At 33.3% G+C, this 21,401-nt stretch overlaps 5 protein-coding genes across 14 annotated transcripts in view; 3 read left to right on the top strand and 2 right to left on the bottom strand.

Moving 5' to 3' along the window:
* C3G (C3G guanyl-nucleotide exchange factor) overlaps positions 1-14,921 on the bottom strand; it is a 58,373-nt gene extending 43,452 nt beyond the window's left edge. For 2 of the 8 annotated variants that reach the window (XM_076401483.1, XM_076401482.1), the window contains exon 1: positions 14,700-14,921. In XM_076401483.1, coding sequence (XP_076257598.1) covers positions 14,700-14,736 — 37 coding nt within the window. In that variant the 5' untranslated portion in view covers positions 14,737-14,921. Of the gene's footprint in view, positions 1-13,257; positions 14,098-14,177; positions 14,271-14,699 lie in introns of those variants that run through there. The other 6 variants (XM_076401489.1, XM_076401486.1, XM_076401480.1 and 3 more) reach the window with 4 other exon arrangements.
* On the top strand, positions 1,883-5,631 carry LOC143194797 (uncharacterized). Its single transcript, XM_076401516.1, has 5 exons — positions 1,883-1,994; positions 2,265-2,580; positions 4,724-4,867; positions 4,919-5,082; positions 5,412-5,631. The coding sequence occupies exons 2-5, from the start codon at positions 2,273-2,275 to the stop codon at positions 5,510-5,512; spliced, it is 717 nt and encodes a 238-aa protein (XP_076257631.1). The 5' UTR covers positions 1,883-1,994; positions 2,265-2,272; the 3' UTR covers positions 5,513-5,631.
* Positions 14,922-15,200: 279 nt separating the features above from the next.
* Positions 15,201-17,174, top strand: LOC143194800 (RNA-binding protein 1). 3 transcript variants are annotated; one of them, XM_076401520.1, is made up of 5 exons: positions 15,201-15,357; positions 15,497-15,716; positions 15,774-15,872; positions 16,063-16,445; positions 16,763-17,174. In XM_076401520.1, exons 2-4 carry the CDS (start codon positions 15,508-15,510, stop codon positions 16,109-16,111), a joined length of 357 nt encoding a protein of 118 aa, XP_076257635.1. In that variant the 5' UTR covers positions 15,201-15,357; positions 15,497-15,507; the 3' UTR covers positions 16,112-16,445; positions 16,763-17,174. The 3 variants fall into 3 exon arrangements, with proteins under 3 accessions (XP_076257635.1, XP_076257633.1, XP_076257634.1); XM_076401518.1 differs by lacking the exon at positions 16,063-16,445; XM_076401519.1 differs by lacking the exon at positions 16,063-16,445 and having other exon boundaries at positions 15,206-15,361.
* Positions 17,175-17,277: 103 nt separating this feature from the next.
* On the bottom strand, positions 17,278-19,669 carry LOC143194792 (coiled-coil domain-containing protein 112). The gene is made up of 8 exons (XM_076401508.1): positions 19,119-19,669; positions 18,952-19,055; positions 18,674-18,903; positions 18,468-18,615; positions 18,047-18,264; positions 17,769-17,971; positions 17,474-17,713; positions 17,278-17,418 (listed from the first exon to the last, which is right to left on the bottom strand). Exons 1-8 carry the CDS (start codon positions 19,268-19,270, stop codon positions 17,385-17,387), a joined length of 1,329 nt encoding a protein of 442 aa, XP_076257623.1. The 5' UTR covers positions 19,271-19,669; the 3' UTR covers positions 17,278-17,384.
* On the top strand, positions 19,462-21,183 carry Stoml2 (Stomatin like 2). The gene is made up of 8 exons (XM_076401509.1): positions 19,462-19,617; positions 19,668-19,763; positions 19,822-20,079; positions 20,138-20,323; positions 20,378-20,456; positions 20,511-20,629; positions 20,681-20,836; positions 20,895-21,183. Exons 1-8 carry the CDS (start codon positions 19,582-19,584, stop codon positions 21,069-21,071), a joined length of 1,107 nt encoding a protein of 368 aa, XP_076257624.1. The 5' UTR covers positions 19,462-19,581; the 3' UTR covers positions 21,072-21,183.
* The last annotated feature ends 218 nt before the right edge of the window (positions 21,184-21,401 follow it).

The raw sequence follows: 21,401 nt of genomic DNA on the forward strand, positions 1-21,401 counted from the left end.
AAATAAAGCAAAATATGGACTTAAGTGCCAAAAATGATATTGTTCGAATGTATTCCTGTACATATCTCAGGCTCTTGATAAAGTATCACACAGGGTTGCAAATTGATTGATTGGTTGAGTTGTAAATTAAAGAAGCTCCTCCCTCATCCACATTTTCAGTTACTAAAATCTTATCTTATAGATAGACATTTCACAATAAAACAAGACGATGAACTCATTCAATAACACCAAATATATTCAGTAGTCCCGCAAGGTAGTACATTGGGTCCGATACGGTAACTCCTACATACAGCCGATTTACCAACCATAGAAATCACTACTGCGGAAACATATGCAGACGATACAGCCATCTCACGATGATCCAATAACATATTCAAAGAACCTCCTTGATAAAATACAAATGTGGTTGAAAACATGGCGTATTAAAGCAAATAAAACAAAATCTACTTGCGAAAAACATTCCCACCAGAAAATATCAATAATTGTCAACCTCCCCAAGTCGAGGATGCTAAATATCTTAATAAGGAACTGGAACGACGCTTAACCTTGAAGACGCACATACTTGATAAATGAAAACAACTTGGACTGAAAAACTATAACAAATGTATTGGCTTATCGGACGCAAATTAAAGTCTTCATTAGATAACAAGGTATTGTTATACGAATCAATACTTAAGCCTATTTAGTCATATGGAACTCAACTATGGGGTACTGCTAGCAAGTCTAACATAGCAATCAAACAACGGCTCCAAAACAAAAGATATTGCATGTCACTGTCGATGCTCCGTACTATGCCTCTAATGAAATAATACAATGCGATATTCCTCTAGAACCCAAAACGGGTGTAATTGAAAATATTTCTTTTAAGTACCATACTTTAAAAGAGTATTAGTGCCTACCAATGTGCTCGCAATATGCTAAATGTGCGACGTGATAGTGAAGTTCGTAGTAGGGGTGTTGGCCACCGAAAAAAATATCGATATTTTTAAGAAAAAACAAAAATATCGAAATACTGGCCTAAAAAAATATACATTATTTCTAAATTTCTTAAAAAATAGTAATATTTTAGAGTAATAATTTTAGTACTAATTTTTAAGTAATAAAATTAAGTACAAAAATTAACCGAATCCTTAAAATTGTAAGTACCAATTTTAAAAATTGATATTGATTGAATTTATTATTCTAAAAAAATATGGATATATCGGGCAAAAAAATATCGGCCAAAAATATCGATATTTTTTTCAGTAAATATCGAAATATGAATATTTTTTCTGTATCCCTAGTTCGTAGACAAAAACGTTTAAACGCACCATCCGATCTGGTTATAGGAGATATAGACTTTAGAATAATATTTAGAATAGGACTAAGTAATTAAGATAATATCTTACACAGGAGATCACTTAATGTAAATCTTCTACACGTCATGTATCTATTATAATTATAAGAAATGCTTATTGCCCACAGGGCAAATGGTTGAACCACTAAGAGTAATAATAAAAATATTTTGCAGCAATTAATCTCAATAAAATGCTTAACAGAATACATGCAAGCCATAAGAATAATAAGTATACTGCAAGTTAAATTCAATATTAATATTGGTTATTTTAGAATCATCTCAAATACACAACTACCTATAAATTTTCCATGGAGACACTTAATTCAATTGGGAATAAAGTTTATTTATTTTTCAACTAATATACTCTGTACATTATAATTAGAGTACATGGAATAGTATCTCTGTATATGGAATACGCAATAATTTTCAAATTGTCCATATTTGGCTCGCAGAAAGTTTAAATTAAAATCGCATGTTTGATCTAGGAATTACCTATTGCAATTTCGTCATCGGAAAATCACACGAAAAACACCTGCGACGCGTGACTTGACATGTGCCAAATCCACCGTCCTCGCTTTCGTTTTTTTGTCATTGGGAAATTTTCTAAAGTTTTCGTACTGTTTTGTTTGAATCACAACGTCACTACCCCATCCATCACGTAAGCATACATAGTACATTATATTATATAGTACATTATAGGAGTTTTTGTCAAATAATTTTGTTAGCGATTCGTTTAGACCAACCGCTTCCGCTTTTTGTTGGGCCGCTCATACAGTGATGTCATTATTCGATTCCCAGAGTGATATCATAAACCGGCTTTGTCTCAATATTTGAGAGAAAACCATAATTAACATGACACATGAGAAACTTACCATAGGCATATTCAAACACATTCGTCAATACAATAATTTTTCAATTTCTCAATTAGGAATTATCATGGGTGATTTAACCGAAGAAGAGAGGAAAATGGAAATGGACAGTCCGGATATCATATCGAAAATGTGTTCGGAAATCGTAGAAGAAAAAATCCAGAAATTACATGAGATCGCCACCTTGAGCAATATTGGCGATGATGCGAACCAAAAGTCTAACAAAGATAATAACGTGGTCTTGGACGAAACTAAAATAGGCGAGTGCTTAACGAAAATGGAGGAAACCGAAGACCCGAAAAATAAAGTAGAGGCGAAACCAAAGGAAAAAGGACAAGTGTCTGATTCTACTCCTTGCTGTACCAACCAAACCAAGTAGGTTGGAGCAATATTATGTTCATTTTTATTAAGGATCATCGAATGGTCCCTTGCTTTGTTACGCACCATTTGTCAGCATCATCCCTACAGAAGAATTACTATACATTTCGCTTTTCGTATATAAACTATTTTGGAGACATAAATATTACCGCAACCAGCAAATTTGGCTTATCAACTGTTGTTACTTTTTTTCTGAGTTAATAATCCCAAGTATTTGAATATACGTATTTCTTCTAGCAGGATGCTATTGACATTTACAATGTGTCAATAATTGTCTCAGGCAATACTAACGACATCGTGAAGAATATTTGAAGCCTTAACATAGGTGTTAACGTTGTTCATATGGAACGCCTCGTACTGGGTATCAGTTGTTAAAGTACTTACACATAGCTGGTGAAACCTTCATCGCCATGCCAATAGTTAACAGTAAATAGGATTAGTAACTAATTAACTAAATTTGCTAATAGTAACTTTATCCAATAAAAAACTTTGATAACGCCAGTACACATGGTTTTAGATAACGTATTTTGAGCAACCAAAAGCTGTTTATAAGGAAAATTGGGGGCCGAATCCTAATCTGCAGCCCATTTTTTAAAATTGGTTTTAGTTTTCGAAATATTCAATAAATTCATGATTTTAAGAACAATTCGGACTATTTTGAAATGAACAGAGGTTGAGCTAATGTATTTTGCTGCTTGGGATCTGTTACGTTCTTGATTCGTTCCAAAATCCTTGGCATCGCCTTACGATTTTGGTGGAAATAATAAAGATGTGAATGAGGAAAATTTATTTTGGATGATATTGTGATAATTTTGCAACAAATTGTTAATTACATGCTTGTAATCCGGTTATATGTTATTATGGTTACTGAGAAACTTGTGAACAATACTTTGAAACGAAGCCCATGTTGCTTTGTCAAGTTTTCAACATTTTGTAAATTTTGAGTCAGTCGTTTTTCTACCATGACGAAATCGCTTTTACTATTTGCCGATGATGAAGACGAAGTTCTTAAGGCTTTTTTTGCACTTGTACCTGCACAAATTAGCAATAGATCACTGCCCGTGCGTGAACTGATTTCAATACTGATGATACGTCAGAATATGTATACTGCGCTATTTGTTTGCATTTATGCCGATGCCATTTATCGAACAAAAGTAGCTATCATCTACATACTTTTTCTGTTCTCTTCATAACGAGACCATTTTCACCAAGTAGCCTACAGTTGTTCCATACACGTTACGAGGGTCACCGTTTATATTTCGGGAATAGGAAAAAACCCAAATAGTTAAGCTGCGAATATATTTTTATTGTTTTCCAAAGTACTCCCCACGATGATCGATACACTTTTGCATACGGTGATAGTAGTGGCAATAGGTGACATGACGATCTTGCTTAATCATTTCGCACACAGCATCGATGTTTTCTGGCACAACAGCCGATTTTGGACGACTTTCACGAAACTCGTCGGACAGCGAACTACGACCACGACTGAATTCACTAAACCACCGATACACGGTGGTTTTTGATGGAGTTTCATCGGCAAAAGTCAAATTAAGTTGATGGATGCGCTTTTGTTGTGATAATCCACGTCGAAAATCGAGTTCCATTTTTTTCATGCTAACTTTCAACTAAATATAAAATAACATCCATGCGACAAAATGTTCTGAGTACGTATATCGTCAAAAATGTTAAACTTTACGATGGAACCGTCAGATGGACTGACATGACAACAGTGTTGCGAATTTCCGAAATATAAATAGTGACCCTCGTACAAAAGTCAGTGTTTACAACAGCAAGTGAGTCTTTGAGTGCATTTTGCATGAGTTTCTCATGTTTACCGATCATATAACATCGACAAACGTAACAAAAACACTTGAGTAGACTTTGTAACATAGTCCCTGCATTTGTAAACGTTCCGAAGTACGATCACAGCACAAAAACAAGTTTAAAATATTTAATGCAACATAGTCAGTTGACATCGGTTATAATAAGAGTGCAGTGCTGTGCAGTACCATCAAATAATATTAGAAATCTTTCTCATCTGCTCGAGTCTAAAAGTCCAAAAAACATACATACTAATATTCCTTAAATTAGAAAAAACTGAAGTACTAGACGAACATTTTATAAGATTTTTTCCTAGGCGAAAAATCATCCGAAACCAAAGCGACATATTCTCATTGAAAGATGCTCCCACAACATTACAAACGTCGATTTTCTCCGTCAACGGATCACCATCCAGGAGGGTTTTCCGGAAACAGGAACCTGCAGGTCACGTGTTCCAACGGTAGCTCTCTGAACGTAGTTTAAATTCGCGTTTAAACATTAAATATCTTAGGAGTGAGGATAAATCTGAAAGTGGTGCTGCTTCGAGAAGGAATCGAATAACGAGGGAAAATTACAACGATGAAAAAAGACCGTCCAGTTCCTATAGGAATCCTCTAACTGGTACTGGACTATCTTCTAATGATGAATACAAAAGTAAAGGCCTCAAAAGAAAAGGTAAATATCTTTTAAAAAAAACTAAGAGACCTGGAAGTACTATCTTATTTGGAATTCCTTCAAATGTTTAATGAATGTTATTATATAGTCCATCCAATAAAACAAGCAATGCACGTTATAGATGACGTCGAATATATTGCCAATTGCAGTTTATAAAAATCTAAAATTCGTTTTAAACCCAAGCGGATTTCTTGTTCTTATTTTTTCCTAGTTAGAAAGAGATAAAAAACAAAATTCTAAGTTAATTCGGCAACATTGCAACATATTGACGTCGTAAATGCTGATGACGTGCATTGGTTGTTATATTTTATCTTTTATTTTATTTCTAGATGGGAATCCACTTCTTGGCTTAGGCTACGATTCGGAAGCATCATCAGCCAGTTCACAACACAGAATACCACCAGGTGGATATTCTCACAAATTATGGTGAAACAACTGGTCCTACTAGGTGAAATTTCACACATACTATCGGAAAAGGAATAAAAAATTACATAAAATTCATAGTATCTTTGTATAGCAAAGAAGAAATATAGAATATCATAAATTTGATTTTTCTCCAACTTCTTAGAATGTTTTTGATAATTATATGATGATAAAAATATGTCGGAAACAGCTGTATGATAAGTATCTGGCCTCAAAGATATTACATTTGTTAGTTGGGATATATTTCCCTGGCGTCGAGATAGAAAATAATTACTGTGTGCGAAATCTGTCAAGTACAGGTGATGTGGATTAGCCGTATTAGGATTTTTAAAACTATCGACTTTTTTTGGAGCAGTTGTGCCGCTGGAATCGTAATAATTTTATGTCTGATTCTAACTAACATCAGACATCATTCTGACTACGTTTTAACATTTTAAACAGAAATTTTCCAAACAGAATGTCTTACTGATAAGATACAATAGTGCGTTTATTAGCAATGATGAATAATTATGACATCAGTTTGGTGAAAATATTTTTATTACATATCCATATTCAGCTACTAAACTATTCCGCAATTACTCTAATAAAAGGCCACAGTCTCACGCAATTTAGATGATATTTATCAAAAACACGTGCATAACATTGTTTTTAAATTTAGCTTGTCCAATTTTTATATTAGATGCTTACATATAGTCAGTTCAATAAAACAATGAACTGACCTCATCTAAATTTATAACGTCACAATTCCGCAACGTTCCCACGTCAATTTTGAATTTTTAGATTTGATATATAATAAAATTCTAAAGCAAATTTAACATATTCTTGTAAATTGTAATTGTTAATCCATAAAATTTTCGTTGTAGCCAGCAAAGATCATAAATAAATAAATAAAATAGTACATCTAATGCATATATTCTGAGGCAGTCTGTTTCTGACTCTGGCTATCCAATAGCTTCGACATTTTCAATCAGAGTAAAAATAAGCACAGATTTGAAATTTATTAAAACAAGCAAAATATGAAAACGTTTGCTGATTTATAATCTGTAATTATAATCACTAATTTTTTGAAGAATTTCGCAGAAGTTTGATAACCAGCCGATATTACAGGCTGATTCGGTTACACGTTTAATCGTATAAGACAGCATTGTATCTCTTTTTAACTAGAATCAAACGAGAAGGAAAATATTGTCTAATTTTAAAAAGAATTTACAAATTGCCATACGCAATATGTTTGACATCTTGATGACGTTAGTTCACTGTTATTTTAAATAGACTATGCATTTTGATCAGTGACATACAGGGCCCATAATAATATGATAGGAACATCTGAAAATATTTCAATTATGAAAATCCAGAAAATAGTTAATTTTTTTCGCTATACAAATGTTCTACTTGGCTCAATTAATAAGCCCTTTAATAAAATAATACTAAGATGTATAAATCATAATGTCATTAATCACAAATTTCTTCGGTTCGACCCAAAATGTTAACAAAAATGATCATTTGATTATTTGCGCCATTAGCGTGAACATATGTTATAACAAGTCCCCGGCCTACTATAGTAAAACACATTTTTTGGCAAAATTAGCTTTTTTTATTCAACATAATTCCCTTTAAGGGTGATTTACATACTGATTATAGTGACCCTCAAACTTTTCGATACGATTTTTGTAGTACGATTTGTCCTTTGCTTCAAAATAGGACTCCGTTTCGTCGATCACCTCTTCTTCGACGAAAATTTCTTCCCAGAGAGCATTCTTTTGAGATATGAGAACAGGAAATAGTCGCTGGCGGCCAGATCTGGAGAATACGGTGGATGAGGAAGCAACTCGAAGCCCAATTCATGGATTTTTGCCATCGTTTTTACGGACTTGTGGCACGGTACATTGTCTTCGTGAAGCAGCACTTTCTTTTTCTTTAAATGCGGCCGCCTTTCAACGATTCCGCCCTTCAAAAGGTTCAATAACGCTATGTAATAGTCTCTGTTGATGGTCCTTCCTTTTTCAAGGTAGTCAATGAAAATTATTTCATGCGCATCCCAAAATACAGACGCCATAACCTTACCAGCCGACTGTTCCGTTTTCCCACGCTTTGGAGCGACTTCATCGTGTGCAGTCCACTCGGATGACTGTCGAATGGACTTCGGAGTGAAATGATGGAGCCATGTTTCATCCATAGTCACATATCGACGCAGAAACTCGGGTTTATTACGCTTGATCATCTTTAAACACTGCTCCGAACCATTAACTCGTCGTTGTTTTTGGTCAAAAGTGAGCTCGCGCGACACTCACTTTGCACAGAGCTTTCTCATATCCAAATATTCGTAAATTATATGATGTATACGCTCAGTTGATATTTTTAGAGTGTCTGCTATTTCATTCAATTTCAATTTACAGTTATTCAAAATCATTTTGCGGATTTTTTTAATGTTTTTGTCGGTAACAACCCCTTTTGGGCGTTCACTGCGTTCACCGTCTTCGGTGGTCATTTCACCACGTCTAAACTTAGCATAACAATCCTAGATGGTTGATTTTCCTGGGGCAGTGTCCGGAAACTCGGCATCAAGCCAAGTTTTTGCTACAACTGTATTTTGTCCCTTCAAAAAGCAATATTTTGTCAACACACGAAATTCCTTTTTAACCATCTTTTCACAATAACAAAAGTTGCTTCACTCAAAATGCTATAATTCGCAAACTAATAATCTGACAGCTGTCAAATTTATACGCGCATCTTTTGAGGGTTAGGACTAGAAAACATATGGATTTAATTCTAGTAGTGCCATCTATGTGTCAGGCCGGGGGCTTTTCAATTGACCTGTTATACAGAATATTTATTTATTAATAAGGTGTTGAGCTACCATTTGCTTTTAAAACAGCCGCATTCTTCGGCTAGTTTACGAACGTTTATTATGTTTTCGAAATAGATTCGCAGAGTATCTGAATAGTTTCCAACGGAATGTTGTCCTATCCTTGTAGCAAACATCTGCCACTTCCTTCAATGATATTGGAGGTGAAAATCTACTCCTCCCTATTCTAAAATTCCACATAACAGTTCAATTATGTTGAGGTCTTGCACCGATTGTGCTCGCCATTCTGATTCTGATGCTTCTCAAACCAAGACTGGACCTCCCTGGCTGTGTACATGGGCGCATTATCTTCTTGGAATATGGCGAAAGGGTCTTTGGCAGCAATACGGCGATTCATCGAATCATACCACATTATTCCAACTATCAAGTATCCAGGTTTTATGATCATTCTTCTACTTTCACCATTTTTGAGAATCTGCTGTAGTACTGTTCTTGTCATTATTACTAAAATAACTGTTGAGTTCTCCTGTCACTTTTGCCGAGGTAATTTATGTTGTATGGGTGCAATTCATGTTAATGTTCGTCGGTCTCTGTCAGCTATCTATGGATTGCGCTCATTGTTCTACTTCGCCGATGATGTTTTGCCATGTTTTGTGTATGCTGTCATTACCGTAGATAAAGTGACCCGTCTAACGTTAAACAACATCTGAGAGATTACATATTTCACCAATATCTTAGTTTAACCGTTGCATACAAAACTAAAATATAATCTACAAGACTTCGTATTGTTTACACGGAAGCAATGTTGCCAATAGGCAAGATGTACTATAATGTATGGTCTTCATATTATTTTGTTTATCATCAATCAATAGAAACAAGAAATATCAATAAATAGCCCACTATTAATTTCGATGGTTTTGACATTTTCCTACATAAAATAACAGTCTTTATTTGTTGGTATTTACATTAACTTATGTTAATTTTATATTGCGGCGAAATAATAAAAACTTAATTATATCATTCAATGGATGCCCGATTTCTCAACCGAATCAGCTAAATATCTTGGAATCCATATTGACGGTAGATTAAATTGGAAACATCACGTTAGACAAAAAGCAAAACACATTAGAGCCAAAATAAAACAACTATACTGGTTACTTGGAAGATACTCTCAACTTGATCTAAAATCAAAGAGGTTGAACTGCACCATGACCTCGAAAGCAAATGGATTTGCCAAGTTATCCAAGAGTTCGCCTTGAAACACGAAAGAAGATTACTAATAATAATACTAACGTCAATCCAAGTACAAATGAAAAGTAGTAATAAATTAATTAATAATTAAGATTGTACTAAGCGTATCTAATAAAGATGTTATTAAAAAAAATTAAATAAATATGTAACCTGAATCGTATATATTCTTAGTAGTCGTGTATTTCGCTTATCACAATGCCTTCTAATCCCGCCACATTATTTATGCTGGCTACGTAACAAATCGTATCAATAAAAATTCTCCACCATAATTGGTAGTAATTTACAAAGAACACAGTCGTTCGTTATTAACCATTTCGTACAGTACATGTGGTTGAATATTTGAGAAATTAAGCAATTTATTCGTTTAGAAATTCCTTTAATAAAATATGCGCATGGCAACGTACGGAGACAGCATCAAAAATGACCGTTATGAATTTGGCATGCAAAATTAGCAGATGCCCAACAAATGTGTAACAAAAAATGCTTAAATTAATTACTTTCGGTTGTTTAATTGTTTATCACAAGTCACAACTACTGGGAAGGATTTTTTTTATATTATGCCCATTCTACTGAACTAGATTCATGATGAAAAAGTGAAAAATTCTCGATGAGTTGTTCGATCTCTGCGGATACATAATATTTATATATGGTATTATTTGGTACATACATACTGATGTATTAATCCCGTACTCGCCTTGCTTGTGTATTAATGGAAGTACAACAGAACAGTAGTAATAAATTAAGTTGTAAATTAAAATTGTACTAAGCATATCTAATATAAGATGTAATTAATAGAAAAATATATGGTATTAACAAAACAAATGATAATAGGAATGAGTTCAATGTTCACTTTTATTTTAAGTTAATTATAGAGTTCTTTATGTTATTATATTTCGCTCTTATTATTTTGGCCCATAACAATGTCACAATAGGATAAATAGTTAACTTTAAAAACTACCTTATGATAATTCTACGTATTTACTTCACTCGAAGTAAAAGTTATTTCTGCAAAACAAAAATTATTTTAAATAAAAAATGTTTTGAATAGTGTGATTTTAAATGCGCGCTAAAACGCTCCAAATCTGGGCGTGAGATATTTACCAAATAATATGGAGAAGTATATTTAACATAATATGATGGATTCAGTTGTAAAAGTACGTACGAATTTAGTATATGTTTCTACAAGATTAGAATGCCAACCAGACAGAGAAAATGAGCTTCTAACTGAACTCACAACCATTGCTGTTCACTAGTGAACGACATATATTCTCAAAATATGTTAATTAAGTTCAGGCCTTCAACAAGTGTCAATAAAATCCCATAACGTTTAGATTATAAAAAGACATATCGATATCACATATCTGATTTCTTGTACATCAAATATGTCGACGGGCTATACTTCATCAGGTTAAGGCTAACCGATACATACTGGAATGAACAATGTGATTTTATCAAGTTTTTAGCCTGGTATGTGTATGTTATAGCAAATAGAAGTCTCAAATATTTCAAACAATACGTACAGACGATATATGAACCTGAATCTTGTCACTGAAGTAAAGTAAAAAAAAACTAAGCTGAGGTCTAGTTTAGTCATGTTTGTAAGGTACTAAAGTTTGTTAGTAGTATAGTAATATATAAAACATTAGTAATCCTTTTTGTTCCGAATCCTTTATGATTACAAAAAAAGCTGATGAACACTTAAACTGATATATTGAGCCTTGCCAACACTAAGTGTGGTCAGACGTCATCTGACGTTTCCTACAAAACATTTTCGACAACCTGGATCGAATCTTCACAACCTCATCTTGTCATTTATCGTAATTAAGGGATGATTTATTTAGTGAACGCCAGTTTCAAAATGATTTGCTCATTCCTGTTCGAGGAATTGTGATATTAAAAATGAAATTTGTTATACTACCAAAGTAAGGCATATTTCATTTCGTAGCAACGCTATGGAGCCAAGCATTGACCATAAAATAGTTTTGAACAACTTACTTAAGCCATTGTTTCACCATATATACAATTTCTATCAGTATCTGCAAAACTCTCTTAATGGCGCCAAGATGGCTTCGAAAAACATTTACGAAAATCACTTGGTTCAGTTTTTCGCTCAGAAATATCTTCGAAGACAAGATCATCAATAAAAACAGAACATAACAGGTTAATTCAAAAAGTCTCCGGCCTGACACATAGTTGGCGCTAGTAGAATTAAATCCATATGTTTTATAGTTAGTTTAAATTTGACAGCTGTCGGATCATTAGTTTGTGAATTATTGCATTTTGAGTGAAGCAACTTTTGTTATTGTAAAAAAAATTTCGCGTGTTGATAAAATATTGCTTTTTGAAGTGAAAAATTACAGTTGAAGCAAAAAACTGGCTTGATGCCGGGTATCCGGACACTGTCCCAGGAAAATCAACCATCAAGGATTGATATGCTAAGTTTAGGCGTGGTGAAATGAGCACCGAAGATATCAACTGAAGGTGTACATCATATCATTCACGAATATTTGGACTGCACACGATTGCGATTGCTGTTGCGTTTTCCCACGACTGCCGTGGGAAAACGCAACAGTTGGCTGGCAAGGTTATCTGTCAAGGGCACGGCGTCTATATTTTTGGATGCGCATGGAATAATTTTGATTGACTACCTATAAAAAGTAAGGACCATCAACAGAGACTATTACATACTGTTATTGGACCATTGGAAGGGCGAAATCGCCGAAAAACGGCTGCATTTGAAGAAAAAGAAAGTACTGCTTCACCAAGACAAAGCACCGTGTCGAAAATCCATGAATTATTCATGTATATCATACATACATGCATTCTCCAGATCTGGCCCCCAGCGACTATTTCCTGTTCTCAGATCTCGAAAGAATGCTCGCTGGGAAGAAATTTTCGTCGAATGAAGAGATGATCGACGAATCTGAGGTCTATTTTGAAGCAAAGGGCAAATCGTACTACAAAAATGGTATCGAAAAGTTGGAGGGTCGCTATAATCAGTGTATCACCCTTGAAGGGAATTATGTTGAATAAAAAAAAACTAATTTTGCCAAAAAAATGTGTTTTACTATAGTAGGCCGGGGACCTTTCAATTGACCTGTTATACCATTGATTAGTTTTTGATACATGAATAAATTATCTTTGAAAAGCATTAAAAAGCGGAGTTATTTTTCCCAATCCAATCTATATTCCTAATCTATATTGAAAAATCACTCGTACTTCTTATCACTTTTTGGTTGTCTCAAAATGTATCCCTCTTAGAAGGTAATGTAATCTGTTCCTTATCAATTCGTCTGGAATTGACCTTTCATAACTCATCAGTTCAATTCTTTGCAGGCTAAAGTTTGTAAACTCGACATTAATCGAATCGAACTGGAATGTACAAAGTCACGAAATTATCAGAAATATTATCATTTGACAGAATATTATTGCACAACATATTCATATAGAGATTATTCCTTTCTTATCAACACACAATAGTTAACGCACAAAAAACCCAAATGCAAAAAAATTTAGGCCACAAGCAAAATCAAAAAGCCCAAAGAGCGATTCAAAAGGTAGAAGAAGTCAATAAAACTAAACCTGTTCACACAAAAATGCTGATGCCAAAGATAGAACATTAAAACTACTGTTGAGAAAATGCTTTGCCAAAACTGCTCTTGAGTTAGTATCATCAAAAGACCATCCACTCTTACCTATCAGCTCCTCGATCGGTGAAATAGACAACAACACCGTCCAATGTTTCTTCAATCGTTCTCGACCATACACCCGATATTTACGTCTCCGGGAGCTCGGCTCATACACGTAATCATCATAAAACATAATGGCGCTCTGTTATTACGACACCCTTGTAGAATAATCATAAAACACCCCGAAATACCGTTTCTACGAGAACGAAGAAAAATTCCAATCGTGTACCAACTAGCTTGGTAAGCAAAACAATTAGAAAAATCGCTCTGGAATATATATTAAACTATTTAAAGATAGTATTACATCGTTTCAATTTGCCAAGTTCACCATCAAATGAGAAAAACAGATGTCAGATCAATTGTAATTTATAAAAAAATTAACCGCTCAATGTTGAAAGTATTGAGATCGTTACAAAGAAAACATGCATATATATACTCCAAGTTATTCACAATAAAACCAAATTATAAACTATTTATTTTTTATCGTCTTTAATATACAAGTTTATAACTCTAACACTACTTAAATGTGTAATTACGCCTGTTGTCAGATTCAAGTTCATTCATGTTACCGCCAAATTATCAGTGTAGATGCGAATCATTCGCGTAAACAACCAAAAATTACAAAATAAATTGCCAATCTATCATTGGAAGTTGCGCTAATATTACTTATTAGTAATTTGTTATCACTGATTATATCCAACGTAACAACATCACAAAATTGCACAAAGAGTATCACCTAATACGTAATCATTGAGTCACTCTTCTAAAGATGCAATGTTACTGAAAGTAACATCTAATTCGACTAACTTACTGGCAATAACAGTATTTTAACATTTTGAAAAATTGGAAAAAGTCCAGTATTTGTTTAGTTATGATACAGGACCGGATTCGACATATCAACATCACAAAACATTAAAAAATCTTACCTGGGAATGGATTTTTTGTAAAACCATATTGTGTATAATTGTAGGATACTTCAACAACCATTTTAATTAGGAACACTACATTAATTCTAAAAACTAATAAATAAACAGGATAAGTATCCTCGTTCGATGTTTGTTATCACTAGTAATTAGAGTTTCATGGCACTTTTTATTTATCGATAAGTTTTATCTTAAAAAATTATTGTAATGATTTTATTTCACCTCGAACAGGTCGGAATAGTAACAGGTAATTTAAAAATAATAAGTTGACCTATTTTTTTTAAACCGTTGAACTAAAATTAAATACCGAAGGGTCAATGAGTTTTCTGAAAATAAACAAAAACAATTATAGCCCATATTTTAGACTCCTGTCTCTTCCAGGTAACTTTCTATACGATTTTAAACACCAAAAGCTGATGTCTCTGTGTTATTCCCGCACCGGAAGCTTTGTTTTAGTGTAAGAAATAACAACCGCCAGGTGTTACTTTAGCTGATTTGGAGTTATATCCGAAAATTATCGCTTACCTTGTAACAGCTTAGCACTTTTCGTTGTAGAAGTCATTTTTCCTAAAGTTGTAAACGCGAAAATCACGGTCCGAATTGCATGTTCACGGTTGTTTTCCTATTTGCGACATTATGGGTTTCTTGCAAAATCGATTATTTTTAGCTATACTAGTCATAATTAATTGGAAATATATATATTTACGAAAATTCAGGGAAAGTTGACCAAAAAGGGCAAATAAGAGTGACAGATGACACTTTAAATGCAAAGCATCGATCGGTTACGGTCACCCGGATGGTAAATAATCGTTCCAACCGTTAACAGATGGCGCTTAGAAAATATGTTATTTTGAAACGATCGCTGTAATAATTTTATTATCCATAAATATATTTGAAGATTTTAAATCAATTATATCGTTTGTTGATATAATTATTGTATTTTTAAATTCATTATTCTATAAAAGTATTACGATAAATTTAAAGCATGATTTGACAACAATGAAAATATATACATAATTTCGAAATTTGGCAACACGGTGTTAAGGTTTCTTCCTAGAGAGTTGTAGTGGTATATTTTCATTCTATATTTATATTTTTCTGTATTTTTTGGCAATATTACCGTCAGTTAACTGTGTACAGTTAATTAGGAGTGATAGGATATTATATTAAAAGGTTTCTATAGGTAGGTAAGTTTATTGAACAGTTTCTGCAATTTATACTTTCGATTTTTTTATCACTACCCAATATGGCGAGCTGTGTATACCACCTAACTTACCGGTTCTACTTATGAGCCTTTAAATGTCTTATTCTTTTGTTTTTAGCATTCTCTAAGATGTCACGATATCGTGAATGGGATCTCTCTTGTAAAGTATATGTAGGAAATTTAGGTTCGTCGGCTAGTAAGCACGAAATTGAAAGTGCATTTAGCAAATTTGGTCCTCTAAGGAATGTTTGGGTGGCGCGTAAACCACCAGGATTCGCCTTTGTAGAATTTGAGGATCCTAGAGATGCAGAGGATGCTGTTCGGGCTCTTGACGGAACGTAAGTTATCACCCAACAAGAAAAATCAATGTTAAAAAGTTACTATTACTGTTACAGTCGCTGCTGTGGAGCTAGAATTAAAGTAGAAATGTCCAATGGTAGGTCTAGAAGGGGTGACGGGAGAAGAGGAAGGTATTCTTCGAGATCAAGAGATTGGTAAGTAGCTTTGTTTATTTAATAAATTGTCCTCATATATTTATTTCAATCAGTTATTGTTTCATAAGTAGTTTTCTCAATTTTTCAAATGCAGTTGAATTTATAAAACTTATGAAATAGTAAATGTTGATATATATTATTTTATTAAATTTAAAAAGAGACAGTGTAAAGTAGTTTGTGGGCGTTACAGGGTGTTGCCAACGCTGGCGCTGTACCACCACCATCTCATCCCCCCCTGAGACTACACACCACCACCCCTCTGTTCCCAAGGCCTTCTTTGACAACACAACATCTCAAAAAACGCCCCCAAAATACCAAAAATAAACAACGCATCACCAACCGGCCGCCGGGTCTATTTCGCAAAAAATCTGTGGCAACACTGTCCCGTCGCCGTCAAATTGACAACGATGCACAACGTCAGCCTCCCTCACTTCTTTGTCTTTGACAAGTCTACGCCGACTGCACGGAATTTGCTCCAACCACGGTGCCGAATCGATACACTCGAATCAATCAACCAATGAAATTTCAGCTTTAATATTCTGCTTTCTACTACTACTCAGCGTAAACAGTCTGGTGGGCTATTTTGATTAAAAAGTTTACATGTTTATTTATTTATTTTTTACATTTATTCATATCACAATTGCTAATCGAATTGCCTTTTGAATAACTCAGTTATAATAATGTAGGAAGGTTTCGTTAGATTGTAGCACTAGTAAGTAATATCATGTTATTCAAGGGACTATTCGTCATTACATATTTCTTTAAATAATAGTTATATTAAAATATACAAAAGAGCTTTGACGAAAGAATATACAAATAATGAAAACAGTATTTGTCCGACCACGTTGTTTTATCACTGATAATTATTTTAGATATATTTCGTTTTCTAGGTCACGTTCACCCAGAAGGTCAAGATCACGATCACGATCTCGTAGATCAGATTCACGCGATTGGAGAAGCGACTCGCGTGAAAGTCGCTAACGGCAACGGCGAATTTATTAGATGGATAAAGAATGCTTGTGACGATTTTCGTATAGAATTTGCGCGATATCAAATTCTAAAAATGTATATTTATGAACAAATCATGTATTCTATTTTGCAGTGAGCACATTGTATTAGACAGTATCCTCTTTTATATGTATTCTGTAAGGGAGGTCATTTTATAACTTTATTTTGTTGGATTTTTTTTCAAGCCAGTAGTTTTACACTTCGAAATTATTTTAAGAAATAACATTCATTTATGGTTATACTTTTTTTTATTACATAAGATAATATATATATATATATATATTTAAAATTATATTTTGGTTGTTTTGTTCTGCCTTCAAATTATAGAAATACTATTGTCATATTCAAGTTTAACAAGTCATCTGATTTTCAGGTTCTCTCTTGATTTTGTTAATCAAAGAGTTCTGGTATAAATACAGAGTTCTGAAGAAAAAACTTATTGAAACAACAAAAAAATTCACACAATGCTAATGGCAATATAAAACAATTCACAAAATATTCATTTCAAAATAGATTCTTCCGCCAATCAGGGATTGCCCTAAAACAATGATAGTTTCAGCCATCTTCAAACCATAGTAGTTTATTGTACTTACAATTTTGAAGAGGCAATTATAGGTACTAATCCTGTAGGTCCTTCATTGAGAGATTTGACTTTATGAACCCATTGTATTGTAGGTTGCATGACTCTCCGGGGATCTCTACGTACTATCGGTCCCGATTGCGCTCTAGGTGCGAGTTGTTTGTTTGCTTTCTGATGAACTTGTCTCATTTTTAGAATATGAAGTTCATCTAGAGACTGGAATTTTTTGATCAATCTATTTGCCAGCATCGCCCTAAACCACCACAAATAAATAATATTAAATTAAAAGATATCTTGAAATGTTATACCTTCTCTTTCGTTCATTGTCTTCTTCAAGTTGTTTTGTTTTTCTTTGGTATTGTTCGAAAGCCATTTTTGACTCCTTCCATTCTCCGACCAGTTGCTTCGTTTCCAACTGCTTTTGTCGTTCTGCGCGTTCTTTTTCGATTTGTTCTAAAAGCCTTTGTCGCTCCTGTTGCTTTTCCTCGATCAATTTTTGGTCCCTTTCATTCTGAAATCATAACGTCAAGACGTCTGAACCGTCAACTTCGTAATATTGAACTTTAAATTTTTCATTAGTTCTTACCTTCCAGTGTTGAAGTTTTTCACGTATTTTTTCATTATTAGATAAGGGATTAGTGACAGAAAGCTTCACCGAGTTTGAATTCGGGTTGAAATTATTTTTAAACTTTTGAAGATTTTTTTTATCTTTCCATATTTGTATTGCTTTTTTCTTTTGTGATTCTAATTCTAAATATTTATTATGCCATTCATAATGAGCTTTTATTTGTTCAACTGATATATCTGAAAATGTTCACGTTGAAGACTATCAAAATTTTAAAGAAGGTTTAGACTGATGAGAAAGTATTGCTGATATTCTAGATACACAAATAGGTATCTTTTCTTCTGATAATTAACATTAAACAAACTTTTCATAGTAAGTAATCGCAATTTTATCAAACTGAAATTATATTTTCTTGCCAGCCCAATCAAAAACAAGAAATTACCAGGTAATTGTTCATGAAGATGAATAGCAGTATCACTGATATTTTTATAGCGAGCTCTATATTTGAGAAATATTAGATGATCCTCTTTAGACCAGCCGTTTTCACATCCGCCACTTTGATAAACAAAATCAAGAAATGTTTTTACCTCCTATAAGTGAACAGTGCATTAATAAAATAGATTAAAAACAGGTAAATATCATATATGCCTTGCAACTCTGTTGGGTTTTCGTTTTGACTTTTGAATATATATTTAAGTTGGTGGTGACATTATAACTCTGATTCCATTCGTCTAATTTTTCGTTATAATATATCTTTAATTCATCGTTTAAATCCTCAGATGCTTTCCTAATATTTTGAAGCTCTCTTTTCGAAGTCTCCTTCAGGCTTGTTATATTATCTTGAATTCCTATCATCTCTTGTTTAAACTCATTGAAATCTGAAACCAATCATATAATATATAATGCTGTTTTTATTAAAAGTTTACCAGTTATTTCTTCAAGTCTTTTATTTCTTAGTAAGTCTGTCTTTAACTTTAAAAGGTACATAATTGAACGAATTTTGCAGTGCATGGCTTCAAGCTCTTTTGACCTATTACAAGAAACAATATATCTTATTATTATGACAATATAATATTGATTTAATTTTTTTTACCTATTTTCGCATGAATTTTTGTAGAAACTTATGTTATTTGAGAAATGTTGTTCACTCTCTGGAAACCTTTTTATTACATTACTTATGCTTTTTTCTAAGGAATCCTCCTTGTGGTATAATTTATTTAAATCTGTATGGTTAAAGATATTCATTTTAAACGAAGTGTTTGTACTGACGTGAATATTGAGCAAACTTTAGTATGGGAAACAAAAACAGTGACAAATTATATTTTATTACAATATATATTATTGGTAAAATTCTAGTTGTATATAGGTAAAAATAAAATATCAATTTAATTATGTTAATTATTTTGTGTATTGTAAATACAAAATATGCTCTCTATATTTTGTGATGACGACTGCGAATTGTCAAAAATGACATTCCGCCGGTGCGATTTGATGCTATGCTATAGGTTATGTGAAATTTCAAATTATTTCACATAAAAATATTATTTTTCATAAGAATGTTTTCTAGGAATGTTACTAGATTGGCTCTTCAGGTACATACTTTAACATTTTTTTCGCAGTTAATAAGTTATTTACGTTTTAGGGAAAACATGTGTCCAAAGCGTGGAATCAAATTTATATTAGAAATAAGTCATATACCCCCATGAACACGATTGTTATGTTTGTACCTCAACAAGAGGTATAGGCTTTAGAGCAAAATAATTTTATATAAACTATTTTAATTATATTTTATTTAGGCGTGGATTGTTGAAAGAATGGGAAAATTCCATCGAATATTAGATCCAGGGTTGAACTTATTAATACCTATAATGGATAGGGTAAAGTATGTACAAAGCTTAAAGGAAATTGCTGTTGATATTCCCAAACAAAGTGCTATAACTTCTGATAATGTTACCTTAAGTATTGATGGTGTCCTTTATTTAAGAATAGTAGATCCTTATTTAGCTAGTTATGGTGTGGAAGACCCAGAATTTGCAATAACTCAACTTGCTCAGGTACAATTTTTATCTAATTTCTTGTCAAAAATTAGTAGTAATTAATTAATTCATTTAGACAACAATGAGATCGGAATTGGGTAAAATCTCCCTAGACAAGGTATTTAGAGAAAGAGAAAGTTTAAATGTATCAATAGTTGAATCAATTAACAAGGCAAGTGAAGCTTGGGGTATGACATGTTTACGTTATGAAATTAGAGATATAAAATTGCCACAGAGAGTTCAAGAGGCTATGCAAATGCAGGTGAGATTAAAATACTGTTTATGTGAAAAAGTAAATATTCTAATTGTTCCTCAGGTTGAAGCAGAGCGCAAGAAAAGAGCTGCTGTATTAGAATCTGAAGGTGTTAGGGCAGCAGAAATTAATGTGGCTGAAGGTATCAAGTCCAAGTTTTATTATTTTAACTATTTTATTATGATTATGTTAATAGGTAAGAGACAAGCCAGAATTTTAGCTTCTGAAGCAGAAAAACAGGAGCAAATAAATAAGGCTGCTGGTGAAGCTGAAGCTATTAAAGCTGTGGCTGATGCTAGAGCTAAAGGATTGAAGGTAATTAATTGTGTTTTTCATAATGTATAATTGTGTGTACATTTTGATTAGACTATAGCTGAAGCACTTCGTGGGGATATGGGACCAAATGCTGCTTCCTTGAGTGTAGCTGAACAGTATGTGGGGGCCTTTGATAAATTAGCCAGAACAAATAACACATTGATTCTTCCAGCTAATGCGGGTGATGTTTCAAATATAGTAACCCAAGTAAGTTATATAGACATTTCTAAATGTTAACAAAAGTAATATATGATAACTTTTGAAGGCCATGTCAGTATATTCAGCCATAACAAAATCTCAGCAACATTATAAAAAAGCAAGTTTCAAGAAGATTGTTCCACTAAAACCACAAGATAATTTGGAGGAATACTTCAGTGATGAAGAACTCAGAAGGCATAAAGAAAAATTAGAGGCTACATGCACAGATCTGCCCAAGAAATAAATAATCCTTGTCTGTTTGCTGATGAGTTATTTGTATTGTGTGCTTCATGGTGCAAGGATGTCATTATATTTTGCATTTAATTTATAAATAAATAAATTGACGTATGTTAAAATTATTTTTCTATAGTTCCTATGGTTATATCCAAAGATCATTTATCTTTTTTGTTGGCCTAGAACTGGAAAGGAGATCTTGTTACAGACTGGTTATGTGGAGACTGCCTGCCTCTGGGCTACCCACTAAACCCCACACATCAGCTGATCCTAGGACTAACTGATAACTCTTACTGTTGGTAAGGATAGAGGAAGAGTGGAGAAAGATCTCAAGTAGAGC

Source organism: Rhynchophorus ferrugineus, unplaced genomic scaffold, assembly GCF_030347505.1.
Source record: "Rhynchophorus ferrugineus isolate W39M unplaced genomic scaffold, kcgeb_rfMv2 rfM4, whole genome shotgun sequence".
In the NCBI taxonomy this organism is placed as follows: domain Eukaryota; kingdom Metazoa; phylum Arthropoda; class Insecta; order Coleoptera; family Curculionidae; genus Rhynchophorus; species Rhynchophorus ferrugineus.

Bases quoted from the DNA above. Each gene is read 5' to 3' on its own strand.
- LOC143194792 (XM_076401508.1), bottom strand. From the start codon at position 19,270: ATGAATATCTTTAACCATACAGATTTAAATAAATTATACCACAAGGAG. The intron at 18,265-18,467 runs GTAATTTCTTGT...GAACATTTTCAG, and splicing joins TCTTCATGAACAATTACCTG to ATATATCAGTTGAACAAATA. The intron at 17,714-17,768 runs GTATAACATTTC...GTGGTGGTTTAG, and splicing joins GACAATGAACGAAAGAGAAG to GGCGATGCTGGCAAATAGAT.
- Stoml2 (XM_076401509.1), top strand. From the start codon at position 19,582: ATGTTTTCTAGGAATGTTACTAGATTGGCTCTTCAG. The intron at 19,618-19,667 runs GTACATACTTTA...TTTACGTTTTAG, and splicing joins TTACTAGATTGGCTCTTCAG to GGAAAACATGTGTCCAAAGC. The intron at 20,630-20,680 runs GTAATTAATTGT...CATTTTGATTAG, and splicing joins CTAGAGCTAAAGGATTGAAG to ACTATAGCTGAAGCACTTCG.
- LOC143194797 (XM_076401516.1), top strand. From the start codon at position 2,273: ATGGGTGATTTAACCGAAGAAGAGAGGAAAATGGAAATGGACAGTCCG. The intron at 2,581-4,723 runs GTAGGTTGGAGC...ATTTTTTCCTAG, and splicing joins TGCTGTACCAACCAAACCAA to GCGAAAAATCATCCGAAACC. The intron at 5,083-5,411 runs GTAAATATCTTT...TTTTATTTCTAG, and splicing joins TAAAGGCCTCAAAAGAAAAG to ATGGGAATCCACTTCTTGGC.
- LOC143194800 (XM_076401518.1), top strand. From the start codon at position 15,508: ATGTCACGATATCGTGAATGGGATCTCTCTTGTAAAGTATATGTAGGA. The intron at 15,717-15,773 runs GTAAGTTATCAC...TTACTGTTACAG, and splicing joins GTTCGGGCTCTTGACGGAAC to TCGCTGCTGTGGAGCTAGAA. The intron at 15,873-16,762 runs GTAAGTAGCTTT...TTCGTTTTCTAG, and splicing joins TCTTCGAGATCAAGAGATTG to GTCACGTTCACCCAGAAGGT.